Raw genomic sequence first — 22,201 nt, 5'->3', positions numbered from 1 at the left:
ATTTATTTTGTGATTCCGGAAGTGTCTTGATGTTTACAATCTGAATCTGAATTTAGAGAGATGCTCTCTAGTGGTCCAAGTGAGGAACCACAACACAATATGAACATAGGCCTGCCTAGTAAATTTCATAAAGGATGTGATTATTGTGAAAAACAACAGTAATGGGTTTTCTTATGTCACTCTACCCACAAGAAACATTCAGGTTCTTTCTGTTGTTAAGAGTAGCCTACCCATGTGTAGCCTACTTTCAGCGTAAAAAAGATAAAGTTTGGCCAATCACAACCACACAGGCGGAACTATCAAAACAATAAAAAAAATAATGATATGATCATATTCATGATCTTCAACTGGTCACAAATCACGATATAATACAATCATTTACATGAAGTTTATTTCACGTCAGTGTATTCCCTGCGCACTATTATTAATGTAAAATTACTAATACACACATTACTTTCCCATTGTGATATTCCTCCGAGAGGATGAGTTACATGTGTATTATTACAGTGTAACATGAACATAACCATATTATTTGGAAAAATAAAAGCTCATTCCAGTTTTACACCATTCAACAGACTTTATTTTCAGTTTAGCAAATAATGTACTGCCTTCAAAAGAGTGTATTCATATATGAAGCAAAGAAATGCTACTGATGATAAGAGAAGAATTAAGTCTACAAAGCAACAGTCTCCAAGATCCTTCATTTGGCACAGTGAATGATATTACATTCACTGTTCAAACAATCATTTGTAAATAAATACATAATGCATCACAGCAAGCAGCCAAGTTTGCAATTTGTCATCAACATAGTGCATACAACATCAAATCTGATAACAATGATAACTGTCAATAACTATAATGATAATGGCAAGATTGAGCAGAAGCAATATAATTTACAATCAGTGCATGCTCTAAGCATAATGACATTCGTGTCCTCACCTTTTCTTGTATGTCATGTGACACTGGGTGACAATGCACTCCAGAAACAGCAAAGAATAAAATAAACACTGCCTTTGTAAACACTATTGCAACAACAGATGAAACACTTAGGGACATTAAATTATTTAACATTATATTTTGGCACTGAATTTTCATTATATATATATATAATGAAAATATAACCTCCCACCACCACCACCATGTATAAGTGTATATATGAGGCTCATATATATATGTATGTATATATATAATTAAGTATATATATCAACCTCAATCAATTAAGTCAGATATTTACATTCAATTTGTGTGTGTGTATGTGTGTGTTACACACACAGAGAGAAAGACAAAGTGAGGAAGAGAAAATGTGTGCTGATGTAAAACTTTTCTCATGATAAAAATCAAGGTAGGCTATTCTTCCTCTTTGTTGTAACACTTTGTAAAATGTAGCATCAGTCATTAAAAAAAAACTAAAACTAAACTAAAACATTCAGTGTGGACCGCATGCTCATGACCGTAACTTTTGATTGTTACAAACAAAGTATTGCCAAGTTCTTAAATGTTTTGGCCTCATAATGATTTAACTAACTAACTAAATACATTTCCATCACCATTTCCCTTATTTTTGTTTTCTTTGTTGTCAATTTCTTACCCTTCATAAGGCACCAGTCCTAATGATACAGAAAGCTGGATCTAACAGTAGGACCCACATTTGGCAGACCACCACATCAGTGCAACAAATCAAAATAAAGCACTTTGATCAAAATTGATAAACCAGAGATATTGTGATGGTAAAAAAAAGAAAGAGAATCAAAACATAATGATAAAGGGGCAGAGAGGCCTTATAACCATAGAATTTGTCTTCAAAAAGAATAATATCTTTATGTGGATTTTAATTCTCACCGAGTCATTTTCTCCTTTAAATGGATACTTCATACTCCCGTGTATCCTGTGGTCAAAGTAAGAAATCGATTGGTGAGAAATCATTTCAGAGTCAGATAATGACAAAAATATTTCAAAGCAGAGGACAAAGAACAGATCTGAGTGTTTGAAATGGTGAAATGGTGTAAAGAAATACCTTAAATCTTTTACTCACCCCTGCCTCATAGAGAGGGTTGTTGAAATCAGACTCGACTGTAATGGGACTGTAGGAGTGTGTGTGAGACAGAGACTTCCAGAAGAGCGGCTTCCATTCTAGTCTACATATGCTGTGGGAGAGAAAATACAATGTAACCAAACATCTGACCTTAAAGTGCAACCGAGGTGAAGACAAGCACAAGCTGTGTTTCTTTACCACACATGTAGATGAATGTGAACATAAGTATCTACTCACATAACTTTGGTGGGATACTTACTTTGTGTAGTACATGTAAATTCCTCCAATCAGGAGAATGACCAGGATGATTGGCAGAATTATTGCCAAAGCAATGTTCTCACTCAAGATCTGATGGGATGGCTCAAATGACTGGGACACTGTGAAATAATAACAAAAATTATAATCAGGACAAGATACTTTTGCTAATAAACACAGGCTTACCCTTTTTTCTCTGGATTTGATTTGTTTATTAATCAGAAATGACAAAGATGTGAAAATGTGGGCAGAAACATTATGTTAGCACTTACACTGCATTTCTTGAATTTAAATGGACTGCTGTAATAATAGTTGGCATATACCAGCACGCCATAGTGTTGTTCCTAAAACCACCACTAGATGGTACTAAAGTAAGACATCAAATCCTTGATATCCTATCTTAAAAACTACTGGCTACACACGTCACAGATAAGAGACAAGAAAAGCAATCACCTTCTAATTTGTGATCATCCAAGAGCTCCTCGTATGCCACTGTGAGAAATGCAGATGCAGGAAATAAAAAAGATGATAGTACATCACACCTGAAAGTCTCATTTTGTATTAACAATGGCAGGAGAGGCTGTAACCAAGTACCAATCCTACAGTCAAGAGACAAAGCAGCTAAACTTAACCTCATTAGTTCAAACGTGGAATCAGTGAATGAGAAGTTAACAAGAAGCTTCAGGGCAGACTATATGAGACAACACAACCTTTACCTTTGCAGAAGGGCGGGGGGCTGTTCCACTGAGAGGGATGGCCGGGAACACAGCTGATAATGACCTCACCAATAAGTTCATAACCCTCGTAGCAGAAGAAACGCAGAGTCTCTCCTGCCTGGTAGCTGTGCTTGTACAAGGTTTGGTAACCGTTGTCAGGGACGCCAGGGTTTGGGCACGGGTCATATTTTACTGATCGGAGGACAGCAAAAGGAGGACAATCACAAATTTGCTGTTTATTTGTAAATGTGCAGTGATAAGGATTCAAAGAAGAGAGAAGAAAGCTACTCACAGACACACTTCGGGCTGCGGTCACTCCATTTCGGGGTGCCCGTGTCTCGGCCGTGGCAGGAGATTAGGCTGGGACCTTCCAGTTGGTAACCTTGGTTGCAAGAAAAACGGACGACTGTCCCAACAGCAAAACCCGCCTCAGGGCGCACGGAGCGTGCACCGTTAACCACCTCCCCTGGATCAAGACACTGCTGGACTGTGGGAGACAATGTGGGACACAGAACATGATCCTGTGAGTTGGTTTTTATTAAAAAACAAGTACGACACGTGGGAAATTAGCTTATTTGCTTTCTTGTTGAGAGTTAGATAAGGACAGAACTGTTTACAGACTGTACGCTAAGCTAAGCAGCTGCATACCGACCACACAGAGATCAGAGATATGCGGTGTTAAGATTGATAAAATAATTTCCACCACCGGCCTCACCTTTAGCACAAGTGGGTGGGGGGCTGCTCCAGGACAGGTCCCACTGGCAGGTGATGATGTCAGAGCCGCTGATGTCATATCCTGGCTGGCACTGATAGGTTATCACGCTGCCTCTCACGTGAGAAGTGTGGGACGAACTGGTCCAGCCAAACTCAATTTGAGGGAGGGATGGGCAGGTGTCATTCGGCTCAACCTCTGCACAGGAAGGAGAAAGAGAAATTCACTGAGAGGAAGTAAAGAAGATTGTCTATGATCTTGTCCTCAGTGGTGGCAGACCTCCAACTAAAATGGAAAACATTGTACACATTGAGCCATAAATTAATTAACTGAGTATAGGCTACTTACCACGGTAATGAATGAGGAATCCCTGACTCAGGATAAAGCTGGAGTCATCTGGATCGCTCTGAAACTGAATGGTGACCTCTGACCCCCCCGTCACGACTTGGAAACGCTCTCTGGACCCCAGGTATTGCCCGATCACGTGAGACATGAGATCCCGTCCGTCAAAGATGGTCAACACATCAGTGTGGCGTATATTTAGGCTTTAAGATGTAACGACAAAAAAAAAAAAAAAGCAGAGAAATGAGGTTACACTTCAGAGAGATTCTGTATTTTAAGACGAGCAGTCCACCCACCTGATATTATTTATTTGACAGTGCACACACCACTCAGAGGAAATGCAGGAGAGCCAGAAGATTATATAAAGCTGCAACACCATACTGTATATCTATCTTGTTCTCTTACTTTCTTTAAAGGCGATGAGAAACAATTTACGTAAAAAATGTACACAAATAACTACAAGTAGCCTACATTATATCACAAAATAAACTTAGATTAAAATTGTGTATATGTGTAAAGACACAGAAGATGAATTTGAATCATTATCACATAAAAACTATTTTAGTGTTTCTGTGTATTTCTACAATTTGCAACCAAATCATTTCTTCAGGTGATGTTTTGTTCACCCACACGTATTGCACTGCAATCCTTTAGCATGTAATATCAATAGGCAGTGTACAGAGATTATTGCACACATAAAATGATAACGAGATAATCAACATCTGTGATCTAAAGGAAGCACGGTACGATACGACTTTTGCTCATTTCTCCACCCTTTCCCACCTCCCTCATCCCTAAAACAAACAAAAAACACACAACAACTCCAAAACATGGTTGGTGCTCATTTGGTTGCAATTTAAATGAACCAAACTCACATCTGGACATCCAGTTCAATGCGTTTCTCCTCATTGCCATGGATCTGCCATACACAGTCGAGCCCCTTGGAGTAGCTCTGAGGCCAATCAGGAGACAGGATGGTGCCCATGGGCTCGGTCAACTCCCCTCCACACAGAGCTGAAAGGGCAGAGGAGACACAATGAGCTGAGGACGTGGACTGAGAGACAGAGAGAATAATGTTTAGAAATTGGAAAAATAAAAACAACTACTATTATTACTGGTCCTTCACTTACTCTTGGCAGATTAATGAATGAATGTGACAATCAGTCACTTTATCATTTTTCTAATTACTTGACAACAAACAAATTGTGGACCAACGACACAAATAGGTGGGGGAAGTGTGTCAGTGGGGAGATGGCAGCTCTGGTTCAGTGGTAGGAGCCAAACTGTTTGAATGAAACACAGTTTTGCCTGTGATGATGCAATTCTCTTGATTTAGTTTGCTGATGGCCTCACTTCTTGCCTCCTATTAAAACTGAGGCATGAAACTGTGAAGCTTTACGGATACATTATCAAGGTGAATCAAGTGATCACATATTTCTGTCAGAGACTCACTTGAGCAGAATGAGACAACCAAGATTAAACACTGGTTTGGGGCGAGATACATAAATTACCAAGGTTTTGATTTCTCACTCTGTAAGCAGATAAACTGTTTCCTCTCTGAGAGACACACAGATTCACCCTCCTCAATATAAACCATATACATGAGTCATGACCTTACAGCTTTTGACATTTCAGACTGGTGCCATTCATCTCCCTATCACTGTGCATGAGCAACTCGTGTTTTACTTAAACCAAGAATACCACGCAGCATATGGCTTTGAGAAAATCTTTCTGTCACTTTAATGCTCAGTGAAATTGTAACACCTGTGTTTTCAGCCAGTCTCTGACCCGGTGTAAAGTCTCTGCCAGATTTCTTTCTGCTACACTCCCTCCACTAGTCTCAGTTTTCACAGCATGCCAGCAGATCAGCAGCTGACACAGACAGCATGGCTCTAGTCTGCATGCTACGGCATCTTGATGCTTCAGGCGCCCATTTAAACACAATTCAAATGGAATATTAATTAAACAAATGACTTTATCAACTCCACACGTGTTTTGGTAAATATGTATAAATAGCAGATTGAAGTTAAGGCAAGAAATTGAAGAAATTTGAGGAAATAAACAACAATTAAATACCATGAACTGCTGGCATATGGGTCGACATATTGCTGGATTCACCTTTTCAAAATCCAATCAAAGCTCATTCCTGAAACGTACCTTTGCACACGGGCTCGCTGTCATTCCAGTGGGGATTGCTGGGGTCGATGCATTCAATCGTCGCCGAGCCTTGTTCCATGACGAAGCCTGGGGAGCAGGTGAAGGTAACAGTGGTGCCCAGCTGATATGTGATGTCGCTGCTGCTGAAGTTTCCATGGGGCATGTAGGGCTCCCAGCAGTGCTCATCATCGAAAGCTAAAGCAAGAGAACAAAGGACAAAGAATAAGGCACGAGATTTCAACCAGTCGTTATAGTGTAGCTTGTACTGTGCCATCTACTAAGTCTCTTTATTGGTGTGTGATGACTAAAAATCAACGAATCAATACACTCAAGCATAGAGGGTCATTGACCTAGACTTGACATGTGGACACTTCCTGTTGCAGGCTGGGGTGCCGAAAGGGGGGGGGGCATTTCAACATTTCAAGTGCGCCCTTATTGCCGATGTGGCAATAAGACAAATGCTTCCAGACAACTGGGAAAGTCAGCGCAAGCTTACTGCAGCGTGTGGAAACTTCCGGTTTTCAAAATAAAACATGGGTATTAAATGCACTGAAAGTTTATTTTCAAAATGCAGGTCTGATTAAAAAAAGCTATAATGAGCTATAATGCTCATATTTACAGTACAGCTATTAACCATAAACCTTATTAAAGCCCTTTTGACTATAAAAGGCCAAGGTTAGGTGCTAAAAGCTTAAACAGTGAGCATCTCTAAAGCCTAAAGTAAGTCCCACTGCAGTGTGGGCAGATTGAAAGCACTTCTGTGGCTCATTATGGCCTTTAGACACAACAACACTAATGGGAAGAAGGATTTGGGTTTTATTTTTTAGAGCTCTATGGCCGACTGACAGGCATTCCCACTAAAGATGTAATATCTCATCAATTGTCTCCCTGAAATCATCTCTAACTCACCTCAGAGGCTGGTGGCTTCTGGTAGTTCTATGACAGGGGTGTCAAACTCAATTTAGTTCAGGGGCGACAAACAGCACAACTTGATCTCAAGTAGGCCCCACCAGTAAAACAATAGCATGATAGCCTATAAATATACTTTAAAAATGGAATTTTTCCTGTTTTAGTACATTATTAAGATGTTTACAGTTAATGAACAATCTTTTTACAAAGCATATTATGAACCACCTGAAATTTCTTGATAAAAATATGTGCAATTTAAAATTTGGCAAATTCATGCTGAGGGCCGGATTGGACCCACTGCCAGGCCGGTTTTGGCCCGCGGGCCGCATGTTTGACACCCCTGTTCTATGATGAATAATATCCATGTTTCCAGGCAGAATGCTAACCCCAGTGTTAAATATAATACAGAAATGAGGAACGTACTGTACAGGTCTGCTTCTACCTTTGTGTTGTACTGAATGTGGGAAAGAAAAAAACTACATGTGCTTGGTATGTGATAGGTCCGCGCTCACCCTCGTATCGCAGCGCCAGAAGCAGAGGGATGGAGGAAGAGTCGGCTGTGAGCTCCAGGTACAGTGTGGAGCTCTCGCTGAGCAGCCCACGTTCTGGGACGTCGTCCAGGTCTGAGTCAAAGAGTGGTGGAGACAGGGAACTGTTTCCACTGCGCACAATTAACCTGAGAGAAACAAACCACAAAGACACCTGATAAGTCTGAGGCCAGAGGAAGGTGGTACCATCAATGTGTTCAATCAGAAATGCATGAATGTGCTCTGACAGCCGGTTAAATATATATAAACATAATAAATCTCGTGTTACATGTGGAATACAACTATTTTCCATACATTTGTCAAGTTAAGAATATAAAAATTAAAGTTTTTGTCAGGATATAAATGAACCATATGCTTTTATTTTCCATATTTTAATAGTTCTAAGCATAATTCGCAATAATGGCAAATTACTTATAACGTGTGCCAGTGATTAAAGGATGATGGCGAGGAAGTGGGTGTAAGAAATAAGAACTGAGTGAGAGTCTAACTAGCCAAGTGCGGAGGGTTTAATATGCTGAAAACATTAAGAACATTAAGTGAACAGATTCTGTGACAACACCAACTATAGTGGAAACACAAACTCACTTATCATCATCTTCATCCAGTGCAATCCTCTCAAAGTGTAGGTGGAGCCTGTGTCCCTCTTTGGCTTCTATTAACCAGTGGCAGCTCAGGTTATTTCCGTTACTGTGGTTGCTGACAGATGGCGGGGGTGGAGACAGTATCCGTCCCACTGTTGCGTTACGAATCCACCCTCCACAAGACACAGCTGTAGGAAAAAAAATGACCCCGGGGATTATTTTACAGAATCCAAAATTGTGACATTTATTTCAAATCTAGATCAGTTTACTGTACTGACCGACACATTGAGGTTCTGCGGTGCTCCAGTGCGGCTGGGTTGTGTTGACACATGTGGCCACCTCGTGACCTCGGACCTGGAAACCTGGGTCACAGTGGAAGAGCGCCTGCCCCCCAGGATGGATATCAGTCACGGTCACTCCTCCACCCTCAGGAGACAGAGGGAACGGGCAGGAGAGCAGAAAGGCTGTTGATGTTTTTACAAAAGAGGAGAAAGATGACGATTATTTTTACAAAATGGAAGATAAACAGTTACAAGGAAAAGGATCTTCTGGTAAATTATTACTTTTTGCATCATTTTATTAAAGCAGAAGTAAGCGATCCGGTCGTTTTGGCTAACTTCTTGTCAGCCGATGGAGTTAGCAGTCCCCGCCCTCGTCCCTACGTACACACCTACACACATCCCTTGGCAGCACACACAGAGAGGACCGCCCCTTTATGCCGTTCTCTCTCATTATTGGATAAAGGTTGTACGATACAAGGAAAGTTTTCTCCTCGGCTTACAGTAGAGCAGAGTGACTGACAGACCCGTGTTTCGGAACAAAAACTCTATGTAAGTGATTGCTGTCGGAAGATAGAACTATTTAAGACTTATATTAACACAAATATTCCATTACTTCTGCTTTAACTACCTTTTACTAATATCTTTCCTTTTTTACTCTTATAAACTGAACAGTTGGATGTTGGATCTTTAAATCTTTAAAATGCTGAGATGTTGTCGTTTTGTCTTTTTCCTCCACCGCACCCATCACCATCACAGCTGACATGGTTGTCCCTTGTGACTATAGGCCATATGGAAACCTCTTAATGTTATTCACCTCTAATCTATTTCCCCTAATTGAATTGAATCCACACACTGTTTAATCCAAATGATTTTTTACTTCGCTGAATGAAGGAGGCCCCAGGGAACACAAAGAATAAAATGAAGTGTAGAGATCCTCCTCAATTACAGCTATACCACAATTCACTGTTTTTCAATTGTAAAGAGGAGCATAATTCAGCAAAAACACAATACTACTAAAAACAATTAAAAAAAGGATAATAGATACATAACTAATAATAAAAAAGGGATGTAGTAAATCTGGTGCCATCATTGGTTACAAAATTAACTTTTATATTAAGTCATGTTGCCGTTACCTTGATAATGGAGGCTGAACGTGCCGTGGTTGGCCTGTCGGAGACTGCGATAGTGAATGTACACCTGATTGGTTGTGCTGCGAATCACCTGACCCTCTCTCATCAGGGTCTCGTTGGCCAGTAGCTCTGGTCCTGTGCCTCCATACCCCATAATCATTAGAGACTCCTCCTTAGACAGATTCACTTTTCTCACCTAGAGGGCAAAAGAGGAAACAATGACATACACGGTCTGGTGGTCTCTGATGTACAGCCCCATCTAATATGAAATACTTTCTTACAATCTTCTTATTCACATATTGTACCTTTAAAATGAACAAATGACAAACAAATAAAGACAAAGTGCTGTAGAAAACTTAATTTAATGGATCTAATTTCCTTATTTGCTGTCTGTCTGTGTTCCTGACAGTAAAAAGCCAATAACCATTTCAAAGGCAATCTTTGGACGACTGTACAGAGGGAATGATTAATATCAAATTACCTGAATTTCCACACCATAACCCGCATAGACAGTGATGCTATAGGTGCATTCCAGAGGAGAAAATGATGATGATGATGAAGATGAGGATGATGAAGGATCTGGGGACTCGACGACATCCTCCATCGCTAGCAAAGTTGCATTGCATTGCACTGTGAGGAGAGAGAAACACAAGGAAAAAGAAGAGAAGATAAACCAAAACTGTGTCAGAAGACAGAAGAAATACATCTAATACCTCTAATTCACTTCACACAGCATCAGCATGACTCACTTTAATACAGTTTAAATAGACACTTTGCTCAGAGGCTTCTTGGCAGTTTCTGAGTGATGAGAGATCACAGATTTTTACTTTTTTTTCTCAACTGGTATTTATACACCTGATACTTAGTCTTAGAGTTTTATGAGTCAAAGTGCACCGTACAAAGATATTGTTAAATTTGCATATATTTCAAATTTGTGGAGAGTTTGAATGGAGCGGTGAAAGCTTCCCAGTAACCTGCTATTTTTTTTTTGGATGAGGATTGGTGTGATCAGGCGCAGCGCAGCTAAACACATTCAGCGGTGTGAAGATGACAGAGAAGTCACAGTGTCTTAACATCTTCTATCGAGTGTCTTCACTGGCTTAACGCTGCTCTACACCTCATATACTGGGAACTTATGAATAATTCCCAATTGAAAATGTAAAAGGAGCAGACATTACGAACCTGATGACGGAGCTCACGATTCATTCAACAATTAAGGCATGTGTGGTGGTGCCAGGATGTAATGATTAGAGCTTCTTTAAAATAAAAGTGTGCACTTTGCCACCATACCTCTGTTACTGCTGTCAGATCAATTGTGGCCATTACCATTGTAATCCAATGCACTGTATCTCTGGTATGCACTTAAATGCATTTAATGGCTAATAAAACATATTAAAAACAGAAATGACATAAATACTGTAGATGTTTTCTTGTGACTTTGGAAAGGCCTGTGCACCCTTCAAAATAAAGTAATGAAAGAAAGAACATCCCTGCAAGACAAATAACGAGTCTAGGTTTCTCATTTCCAGATATATTTCTCGATAGATACATTCAAACTTGAACCTGTATTTACCTACCCTACCTGCTGTTTTCTTTCTTTCTTTCTTTTTTCTCCAAAGGCTTTTATGCCTTTAATTGATAGGACATGACATGCAGCAAAGGGCCACCTGTGAAATCGAACCGGGGCTGCTGCGGCAAGAACTACAGAGTGAGTACCGACTGAATTGGATTGCCCAACATTCAATTATTCTTGACTACAATACTGACTGAAACTGCAGCTAGGATTTGGTGAGATCAAATTATTGTGCACCACTTGTTAAATAAGTAGCATCAGGAGAAAAAAAGGTTTCATGGTGCATAGCTAAAAATAAATTCAAACATCAACAAAAATAATGAAGCAGCATGACCACTTTCAACACTTAATGAGAATGATATATCTCAGCGTGTTAAGTGAGCATCTAAAGAGATCAGTTCGGTTATTGTGTAATCTCTGCAAGTATGAATGGCCATCAGGGGTTTCCTTTCCCCCTGGTACCCCCAGACATTTGCCTGTTTGCCACTCCTGACAGCGTGCCTCTGGTAGAATCAAATCAAAAATCTGGTCACGGAAAGCAGCACCTCAAGCACCTTATAAATATGGACAACATTGTGTGTAGCAGAGTTAGATGAAGGCATTCATACCACTCTCATTTCTGTGAACAAGTGAAACCAATGGTCAATTAGCATTAGCTTTGGCCGAGCTCTGCTCAGGTGAAAAGAAACAAAAAGAAACATTAATAATGAAAAAAGCTTTTGTAAAGAACAAATCGTTATAAGTAATCATTTTTCTCATTATCTCCACATAACAAAGCTTGTTAAGACCAACTAATGATGGTGAGGAAAAATCTGTCATGTTTACTCAAGATAAGGAGATCATTTATCACATTTTCCAAGATTGTGGGACAATTAATGAAAATTCAAATTAACGTGTCTAGATAATTTGATTTAGCCGGATTCCAGCCTTCAAGGTCACTGTCACGACTGTCAACTGAACAGTAAGCCACCTACATAGTTTTATTTGGCCCAATTATGGATACATGATGTGACATTTTCAGCTTAAATCAGCTGTGAAGACGTCATCCATGCACACTGGCACAACATTACCTATCTCCGATGAACGTTATAGGAAGAAACAGACCTGATTATCTCATTATCTCATTAACAAGATACATTAACCAGTTATCACGCGAAAATGAGCTTTGCTATCTCGAGATAACCAGATAATTAGCTTGTGATCTCAAGATAATGACATAAAAACTAACAGCAATTACAGCTGTTTTTTGGTGCACTGATTAACAGGCAAGATCTTGTTAATGTAATACTGTTAGGAAAAACCAAAAAGTGGAATGGACTATTTCTTGTCATATTTCCTCGGCACATAACAACGTGTTGTTTTAAAGCTTGGTGTTTGTATGGCTTGAACAAATTCGATTATGCATGTTAATTTGTAATATTTAGAGAACCTCATAGTCAGATTTTGTTCGCTTTGGATAGAATGGATAGCAAATGATAGCAAATGGTTTCATCCTGTTTCTTGTTATTAAGCTACCGTAAGATAAAATAACCAGTTGCTTGTTCTAGCTTCATATTTAATCTACAGGCATGAGAGTGCCATCAATCTTCTCACCTCACTCTGGACAATAACATAATGATGCACATGTTCCTAAATGTCTACCTATTCCTTAAGTCATGATCCTATTGCTGTGAACATGTTGTGTGAGCCCCCAACATCACCATTACACACACACACACACACACACACACACACACACACACACACACACACACACACACACACACACAAACCTCGCTGATCATTCATCTTGTGTGACATTTCTCCCCCCACATCTGGTGTAAACCAGTCGACCCCGCCCCCACCTCTCCCAGCTTCCTGCTCATTCACATTTCCTTAACTCTCATTTGTAGCTGTCTCTGTGTCTCTGTACATGTCTCATTCACCTTCAGTGACAGAGGAAGCATTTCTGACAATCTGTCAACCAGGACGCTATTGTGCTCTTCACCACCCCTTATTAGTATTCTGATCGTCTCCCATTCTTGACTGACTCATGCTGATTTGTCAAATTAATGCTTCTCCTCTCATATCAGGACAATAACACTATTGATATTAGTATTTAGAGGCTCAACCCGCTCTTTATTCAGCTATTACGTTTTTTTCTTGTTCACTGATTACATTTTATTTGTCTATTGCAATAACACCTAAAAGGCAAAGAGTATATTTAGATTTTTTTTGCCAAGACTAATCTGGATACAGAACTTTTCATGTGACAATGTCAGTGAAGAGAGTTCCAGTGACTGTGTCAAATGACAGTAGCTATAATTCATGTCCAGATATTCTCTTCCATTATGTTTCATCTTTCTGGCATCAAAACCATTTTAGAAGTCATCTGCTTCTATTTCTTGCCATAAATCTTTTTTTTATTGAGGATAATAAATACAGGGAATGAGGGGAATGATTTATATCATTATCACATTCCTTTTGAGGCTCCCTGGACTTCATTTGTCCCTACAAAAGTTTAAATTATGAAATGCAAAATACAGGACACATGTGATCCTTGCTGAAGGAAGACCAATCATGAATGTACTTTTAAGATAGTGTTACAACTAAATGTTTTTGTGTGGATCCTAATGAGCTTAACCCATAACCCTAACCCAATAAACAAACCAAAAAATAAAAGAACAACAAACAACAGAAAACCAACCAACAAACAAACTGGTTATATAACTGTGCATTGTTTTTCTTTATATACGGGATGTAACTTACATTGTACAGTAACCTGTTGATGTTTCAACATTAATATTTTATGACTGTTTCATGTTACCTTGTCATGTCCTTGCTTCTCTTTCTTCAGGTATAGATGTACATAAGAGAAATGACTGAAGCCATGCTTAATTATTAAAACATTTTTCCCTCACCCCTTTGGGTACTGTAAACAAACTCAACTAAGGGGAGTCTATTGTGGTGACATGCAAGTACCTGGCATGTGCATTGTGGTTATGGTAGTCGTGGTGATCAGAGTGGTGGTTGTCTCCTCCTCTATGGGCAGCAGAGACATGGTATTTCTGGATCCGGTCTGGCCGGCAGCAGAGGACGAGCTCAAAGCTGTGGTGAGCAGCCCCGGTGAAATGACTGTTGCCGCTGACTCGGTCTGCCCAAGCCCAGGCACGGCCTGCGTTGGGTTGGTGGTTGTACCTGCAGAGTCCAAAAGTTCAGTTCAATGAGCAATCACCCATGTCACACTGTAACTGTGTTACCCTGGGGCATAAAGGCCTGTCTTAGTGTACCTGTGCCTGCAGAAGCCCTTCCTAAGTACTCCTTACTCTGCAGGGCAGCGTGGATCAGGTCACCCAGTGGGTAAGAGTCTGGGGCTGTTGTTGGTGATGTATCAGGCTCAGGAGTCATAAAGCGCATACCTGGAAAAGTCAGGACTTATTATTGTTACAGAGGACATTACAAGAAACCTGCAAAGAAAATACACAGACCTGGGTTTTTTTTCTCTCAGGTTTCACATTAACACATTCTGCATCCATGCACACATACAGTTACCTGAAACTAGGGGGATGATGGTGACATACAGCATCACAGCAAAGTGTGTGAACCCCATGGCTTTGGCTGGAAATCAATGACCTGAGAAGGTTAAAGTGAACATATTGATTAGCAAACTATTATGCGAAAATGTAAATACAACAATAGTGCATCTTGGACTGTGATGTGGACACATACAGTATTACCATTGCTGCAGGAGGCACAGATATATAACCCATGCTAACTGGGGTTGTAATGCATAACAAACTGTTAGTCATATCATTAATTATTCTCTCGCAATCCTGATCCTGATCATATGTTTACATCAGACAGGCCACAATGACTCGGATCAGGGGATCATTGCGATGTGATACTGTAAAAGCTCAGCTCCATCAATCTGGAGGACAAAAAAAAACCCTATTCAGTTAATACAATGCAGAGGCGTGAATTAAAATTTCACAGGTCCTGGAAAAGAAATGGATTTACATAGTACAGGTTAGATATTCAGGCTTTCCTCATTTTCTCATGCAAACCTGCAACAACATGCCCGAAAATGCGCTATTCCAAAATTCAGCAAAGGAGCCTTCCCTGACCGCAGGTAGACTCACAACCTTCTTCTATTATTCATCTGTAAATGGTGATGTGTCAAAAGGCACCTGAGCTGTTATTCGAGGCGTTTCCTCGGTGAAAATGCCAGCCTGGTGTGTGACAAAAATGATGGGGCTATACGAGGCAGCACCACTCGCACCTCCCCCGGCCCTCTTTGTGCGGAGGACGATTTTTTGGCATCAGTCATCACTAACTGTGATGCTGACATCCATGTCAGCGAGGCTGTGAGGCGGCCGCCGCTTACCTTTACCCTCCAGGTTGCGTCCTGTGCTCTTTGTCTTGGGGGTTGTATCCTGTTGCTTTAGGAGCCGAGAACACGGCGGGGTTTGTGCTGGTGAGATGCCCCTAGCTGGTTACCGTGTGGTTGACGCATTCGGCTATGATGTGAGGGCATTTGTGTGGAAGCTTCAGGTGCGCTCTAGCGGCAGCACGCGGCAACTGCACCGGCGCGCGGCAAAAAGCCACATTTTGTGTGTAGGGGGGCGAGAGGAGCTGTCCACCAGCACGGTGCTGAAGTGTGTCCGACACAGCGCTGCCTGCACGGTATATCAAGGTAATCAGACAGGAGTGATATGCGGCACGCATGCGGGTAAATGGTGTACGTTTCCTTTTTTTTTCTCTCCAAAACAACAGCCTGCATGATCTATATGGTATGCATGGCGAATATTTGCGTGATGGACGTTTGCGTGAACATGAAATGCGGACATTACACATGAAGCAGCCGAGCTGTGGGGCTGGTGCTGAACAAAAACAAAATGAATGCTGAAGCGACTGCAAAAAAACAAAACAAAAAACAGCGACCCATGTCAACAGTTAATGGAGCACCTTGATGATGCTTAGCCGTGTTATAGCCTATAGGTGTTTCCAGTGGGCAGTAGCATCACTTGGCATGTAATTGATGCAACTACGAAACGAATCAGCTGGAATAAGCCTATTAGGGAAGAGCCCTCCCATCCTCACGCGCGCACCCAGACGTGCATGCAGTCATGTTTTCTGCTTCTGGGAAACAAGACAAAAAAAAATCTCTAACTCTGTCTGACTGTCTTTATATCTCCCCCACACACACCCGTGCACACACGCACACACACACACACACACACACACACACACACACACACACACACAGATAGGCTACTTACAGGAACTTTCACTCATGCACCAAATGCACAATATAATTGCTCACTGATAATGCATTTTATTTTATTAATTATACTTTATTTCCCCAGATGTGGTATTGTTGGTGACAAACGTTATTTACACAGACACATATTTAGTACCCCAAGTGTTGTTTTTTATATAAAGGCAAGAATCACAATTACACAGTAGTGGGAGATGATAAAGAAAGCTATTGAAAAGGTAAACCTCACCATGGCAAAGCACAGTGAACTCAGCATATTAAAAGCGAGAAACAAATGTCAATTCCAAATTGTAATTTGTACTGTAAGAACTCTAAAGAGTTCAGGGATCCACTGGGTCCAAGACCGGGCAGAGGCGTTGCAACAGGAGAGGCAACCCAGGCAGTGGAAGGGCCCCAGAGACGGCTAACATTGGTTCACATCAATGACAACATGGTGTTGCCAATGGCTGTGTATATATCATTGTGCATGTTATGCATAATGTTATTGAATACACTGCAAAAATAAGTTAGTGCTGCCAAAGCCAATGTTAATTTCTCCCATTAGCAGTAGCAGTAGAATAATGCGTTTGTTGTCACATGACACCAACATAAATTCTGCTGTCAGCAGATGAGCTTGTTCTGTCCAAACTGTTACTACTTTGTATTTGGAAGAGTAAGATATTATATCTCCTTGAATTTTCTGGTATAAATGTTACATCAAACAAAATGTTAGCATGAAGCATTGTTATTGCAATGAATGAATTAAGCCATAGGGGTCAGTAGCTCTGTGAGGGACTGGTAACCTGTCATGATTGTTTCACTAATTTCTTCCAAGTGCATGCTGGGATATGCCTCAGCCCCTTGTGACCCAGTGGGGGATTAAAGAAAAGAAAGTAAATGAATGACTCGGCTGTTGGAAACCAGGTCGTTCTCTTCTCTTCAGGCTGTGTGTGTCACAGTTCAGTCACCCAGCTCCAACTCCGTACTTTTCCAGCATTATGTGTGCTTGCCTCTGCCTCACTCCGCCCGTCAAGTCCCGCCCTCTCATCAAGCCAACACAACTCACCTGTGAACACAGCTGCTCCTCATCACCTGCAATCAGCCCAGCATATATTCACCAGCTCCACGCTCACTCCTTTGCCACGTTCTTCTCTCAGCACTTATTCCAGACTTTCCAGCCAGCACTTTCTCTCTGTCTCAGCCTGATCTCTTGGTTTCTACGCCTCCCAAAGTCTCTGTCCCTGTAAACCCGACGGCCTTCCGTCCTTGACCGAGTTCTGTTTGTCTTTTTCTCCTGGTTTTGTCTGCCTGTGTTTGTTTGTCGTGCCTCTGCCTCGTGCCTTGTGTCACCAGCTCACCTGACGCTGTTTCTCCCTCGACCACAAACCCCGTCAGCTCTCTGCTTCCGTTGTTCCAAAGTCACAGACTCCTCATGAGCCCTGCCTGACATATGTGTACCATGCCAGTACTTTCTTCCAACATATTTCTGGGCAACAAACTGAAACTCACAAAAGTACTTGTGTTTTTGTGAACACACCCACAAGTACTTTTTGAACACTCCCACGGAGGTTAAATACCTGGGTCTTGTTTGTCAGACTAGACTGAGGACAGACTGATGTGTTGCGAACTGATGAAGCCTCTTGGATAAGAGGCAAAATGTCTTCCTAGACAAATAAAAAGTCCAGTTGTCTTTGATCCAATTTGTTGCCCAGAAATAACGATGACCTCGATGAATGAGAATATCCATAGATATGAAAACAAATATTTACAATAATCTCTCAATCTCTTTTCATTTCAGCATTTAGTGTCTCACAAATTTGGAGGATGCACTGGTCAATGAACGCACTGCCCATGCCGCCGTATGTAGAGCTGGGGGTCCATTCACTGAGTGGCCTTCTCTGGACTATACTGCTCCTGTTTCTGTGGCACTGTTATCGCATGGGCTCTGATCTGCCAATCCCAGGCCATGCACACGCTGGAAAGCTCAAGTCAGGCTCACGGCGGTCCATGAAGTCCCGCGGTGGTAGCTGCGCCGGAACAAAGTGCAATGCACGGTCCAAGTTGTCAAGGAATGATCAAATTAGTCCCTTTATTTCCATGGAAACAGAGGAGGATGAGGAGCAGGGACAGGGTTACCTCACCCCTGTGCTGAGTCATGCATTGTTCCCGGCCCAAGCATCTGCAGAAGCCAAGAAACTCTATGCAGCACTGCAAGAATATGCCAAACGCTACAGTTGGGTGGGCATGGGCCGCATTCATAAGGGTCTCCGTGAGCAGGTACAAGTTGTGCCCACTATTGGCAGTAATTCTTTACTTCTTCAAAATGTATTAGACTGAATTTTATTCTTGTCCCAAATTTAATTTTAATCAAAGTAGGAATCCAAACACCTCATGCTGAATTATTATTATCCTTAATTATTCTTGTTCAAGGGAAAGTGGTGGTGGAAGGAAGGAATTAATCATTGATTTCTCATTTTTTGTTCTCTCTATAGGTCAGGCTAAATGATCTCTGTGCTATACAGAAGCCTCATCTCTTCTTCCTGCCAGATGTCCCAAGTGTTCCTTTCTTCCCACGTGACGCTCACCGACATGACATTGAGGTCTTGGAAGCCAGCTACCCTGTAATCTTGGCTGAATTTCAGGCTGTTTACCTGCGGGGCATCGATTCAAAACAAGGCTGGACCTGTTTGGGACCAAAGGTACACAACAATATTTTTCAGGGCCAATACGAGAAAGGAGCAGCACAGGGAACACTTTACTCCTCTGTATATGATGGTTATCACGTGAAGTAGTAAAACATGATATCTGTTTGTTCAAATGTGGCACCAACATTTACTTGTACTTAAAAGTGAACTGATAAGAGTTTGGTGATCAAAGGTCAAAGGTCAAGGTTATGATAACCATAGTGATTGAGATAAAATGTCACACAAATAGTTAATATTTTGTATGATTATGGATAAATAGGGACACAGTACAATCAATCAGTTGTATTTACCCCCTTGAGTCATATGATACCAAAGGGTTTTTTGTGTATTTCAGGGCCAGGCAGTGTTTCCCTTGTACAGTGCAGGAGTCTCTGTGGCAGGAAACTGTCGCTCTTGTCCCTGCACCTACCGGACGCTTCTCTCCCTACGTACATTCATAAGCAGCAACTCTCTGGGATCTGCTGGATTTTGGCTGCTGGGGCCTGGAGCTACGCTGGGAAGTTCATATGGACCCACCAATACACGCCTCCGTTGTCATCTTGGTGAGTAAAACATTACATTCATCGTGGTTTGTCTGCATTTAACAACTCATGCTTTTGCTCCACACATAATGCTTGAATATGTTGCAATGCACTCTGCAGTGACTGCTCTTATAGGCATCAGTGTTATGAAATGTCACTCCAATTTGAAACTTGTGTGTGCCAGACACTTTGTAGCAAAACATCTCAGATAAATCAGGTCACAAAGTGGTTTGAACCATATGGCTTGACTTAAAATTACTGCAATATAATGTAAATTCTGTATTCAGTCATGAATTCAGTACTTTAAATGTGGACCCCAGGAAGACTAGTGGTGCTCTAGAGTGCAGCTAATGGGGATCCGAACAAATAAAACAAAATAATTAGTATTTTGCAAATGTCAGACTTTACTTAAAGAACGAAAGAAACACAATCCAATGAAATACTAAACTGTGGCATCATGTCGTATTTTGTGGGTCAAAGCTTTCTTAAACGCATTTTGTACTATGATCTGCCTGGTTTTAATCCTCTAATGTTGGTACCAGATTGCAAACTCTTCTGAGCTGAGTGAAAACGTGATAACAAAAGTTAAAACCATACTTCAACATTTTTAGGTCTGCAGACTCCTCCCCAGTGTGAACTGGTGGTAGGAGGGGAGCCTCAGTGCTGGTCAGAGGGACACTGCCTTCTGGTTGATGACTCGTTTCTTCACACCGTCTCCCACAAGGGTCAGTGAAAAAATAACGCCATTGTGATTTTATGATGATATGTCTGGGGGAGGGGAAAGCTTGAAAAAAATGGAAATAAGTGAAGAAATATTGTAGCAATTGTCACTTTAATTTTTGAAAACTGTGAAAACTTTTCGTTCATATTCGTATTTGTATCTGTATTATTAAAGATTGCGTGCCAAATGCAATGCATAATCTCTGCGCCCAAAACAGGCAGATTTAAGATTTAAGAGTCTTTAGGTTTTATTTATCATAAGTCTTTGTTATGAGTCATTCCCAGCACATGGATTTTAATGGCTGCTATGTTTTCTCTTAAAATGGTACCTGTCTGTTTTTAAAGGCCCTTCGGATGCTGGACCCCGCGTCATTTTGAGTGTGGACCTGTGGCATCCAAATGTGGCTGCAGCAGAGAGACAAGCTTTGGACTTCATGTTCAACCCTGACCTCTGAATCTGCTCCTGCAACAGACAACTTTCAGGGATGCCTTAACTTAGCCCTGCTTGTTGTGTGTCATGCATCTCATTCAAATTAATGGAACACTGTGTGAATTTGCCCTAAGAATTATACAAGCCATTAGCCACACTTTCAAGTGGTGTTGGGTTTATGGTCTTCACCAGGAAGTGCCCCTTGAATGCATTATTATGGATGCTGTTAGACAAAAGCTAGACAATTTGGCTGCAAACTACAATCTGACATCATATGAAAGCACAAAGAGATGTAACCTCAGCAAAGCAGATCTGGTGACTATTGTAAATCTTGCAGTAACACATTGATGTCACATATTATGCTCATGAATGCTATTTGCATGTGAAATCTATCTGTCATGAAAACTGGAGTTCAAGCTGCTGATGCATGTGCTAATATGCCTTCAGGATATGAGGCCATACATTATTTTGAAATATATGTATATTTATTATGGTTCAACCAAAAAACTGTGAAAAGATGAAAAACATAAATATAACATTTCAAATATTACATTTTTGTTTTTCAAAATGAATGCCAAAATATATTTAACGTTTGCATACTGTGGTTAATCTTTCTCTTATTATCCTCTATATGCCTTTATGTTTCTATCTATAAATATATTTTTTCTTTATTAATCATAATTGGTGGGTTGATGGCAGTTTACATATTATATGATATGCATATATCAGAGTTTTTGTCAATTTCACTTTTTCTTGAAATCCAAATAACAAATAAACATATAACATAAATCAGTAGGTACTGACTCTTTGTATACAGTAGATTAATAACAGACTGAAAGGCACGAGAAATCATGAAGCAGAATTGTGGACTGACTATGAGTATCACTTTTTTGCTGATGAAGAATGCAGGAGTGCTCTTATTTCACAACATACATAATGTGGGTGGGGAATCACTAAAACATTATTTTTTATTGTGAAAACGCATATTGACTTTTTGGCTTATTGAAAAAAATATATATATAACAGTATTAAATGTCTTTTAAATATTGCTTAGAAAAAATAACATATTCCACTGAGCATTTCTTTTAATTAAAGCCCATTTAAACACAATTTTGAAAATACATTGTACGTGAAACTCTAACAGCTCTTTTTTGGTTACTTTTTCAGTCAGTAGATGAGAATTACTGTGGTGATTTTGTCTTATCTGCCATCTGTTCATCTGAGGGTCCCATGATGAGGATTATACAGACTGAACTAATCCACCCCATGAGACAGATTATTCCTGAGATTGTTTACATGTACTGGTATGTACATGCATGCTGTTTAATGATGTATGATTTGTTCATCTCTAGA

The 22,201-nt window shown here is 40.6% G+C and overlaps 2 protein-coding genes across 3 annotated transcripts; one reads left to right on the top strand and one right to left on the bottom strand.

Annotated features, from left to right (window-relative positions):
- Positions 1 to 551: 551 nt before the first annotated feature.
- On the bottom strand, positions 552 to 15,818 carry sez6l2 (seizure related 6 homolog (mouse)-like 2). The gene is made up of 19 exons (XM_085784544.1): positions 15,600 to 15,818; positions 14,768 to 14,848; positions 14,506 to 14,634; positions 14,198 to 14,413; positions 10,145 to 10,293; positions 9,667 to 9,859; positions 8,531 to 8,716; positions 8,257 to 8,440; positions 7,636 to 7,799; positions 6,215 to 6,409; positions 4,933 to 5,071; positions 4,064 to 4,260; positions 3,719 to 3,913; positions 3,296 to 3,490; positions 3,004 to 3,195; positions 2,741 to 2,779; positions 2,292 to 2,409; positions 2,033 to 2,144; positions 552 to 1,885 (listed from the first exon to the last, which is right to left on the bottom strand). Exons 2-19 carry the CDS (start codon positions 14,823 to 14,825, stop codon positions 1,856 to 1,858), a joined length of 2,691 nt encoding a protein of 896 aa, XP_085640670.1. The 5' UTR covers positions 14,826 to 14,848; positions 15,600 to 15,818; the 3' UTR covers positions 552 to 1,855.
- Positions 15,695 to 21,610, top strand: asphd1 (aspartate beta-hydroxylase domain containing 1). Of its 2 annotated transcripts, none has more exons than XM_085784546.1 (6): positions 15,695 to 15,908; positions 18,271 to 18,749; positions 18,965 to 19,171; positions 19,512 to 19,719; positions 20,310 to 20,423; positions 20,764 to 21,610. In XM_085784546.1, exons 1-6 carry the CDS (start codon positions 15,695 to 15,697, stop codon positions 20,871 to 20,873), a joined length of 1,332 nt encoding a protein of 443 aa, XP_085640672.1. In that variant the 3' UTR covers positions 20,874 to 21,610. The 2 variants fall into 2 exon arrangements, with proteins under 2 accessions (XP_085640672.1, XP_085640671.1); XM_085784545.1 differs by having other exon boundaries at positions 15,695 to 15,944; positions 20,764 to 21,082.
- The last annotated feature ends 591 nt before the right edge of the window (positions 21,611 to 22,201 follow it).

Source organism: Trachurus japonicus, chromosome 8 (genome assembly GCF_045865225.1).
Source record: "Trachurus japonicus isolate A0001 chromosome 8, Traja_1.0".
Taxonomy (NCBI): Eukaryota; Metazoa; Chordata; class Actinopteri; order Carangiformes; family Carangidae; genus Trachurus; species Trachurus japonicus.
Note: the sequence above shows the minus strand (reverse complement) of the source record. Positions and strands in the feature narration are given on the sequence as shown.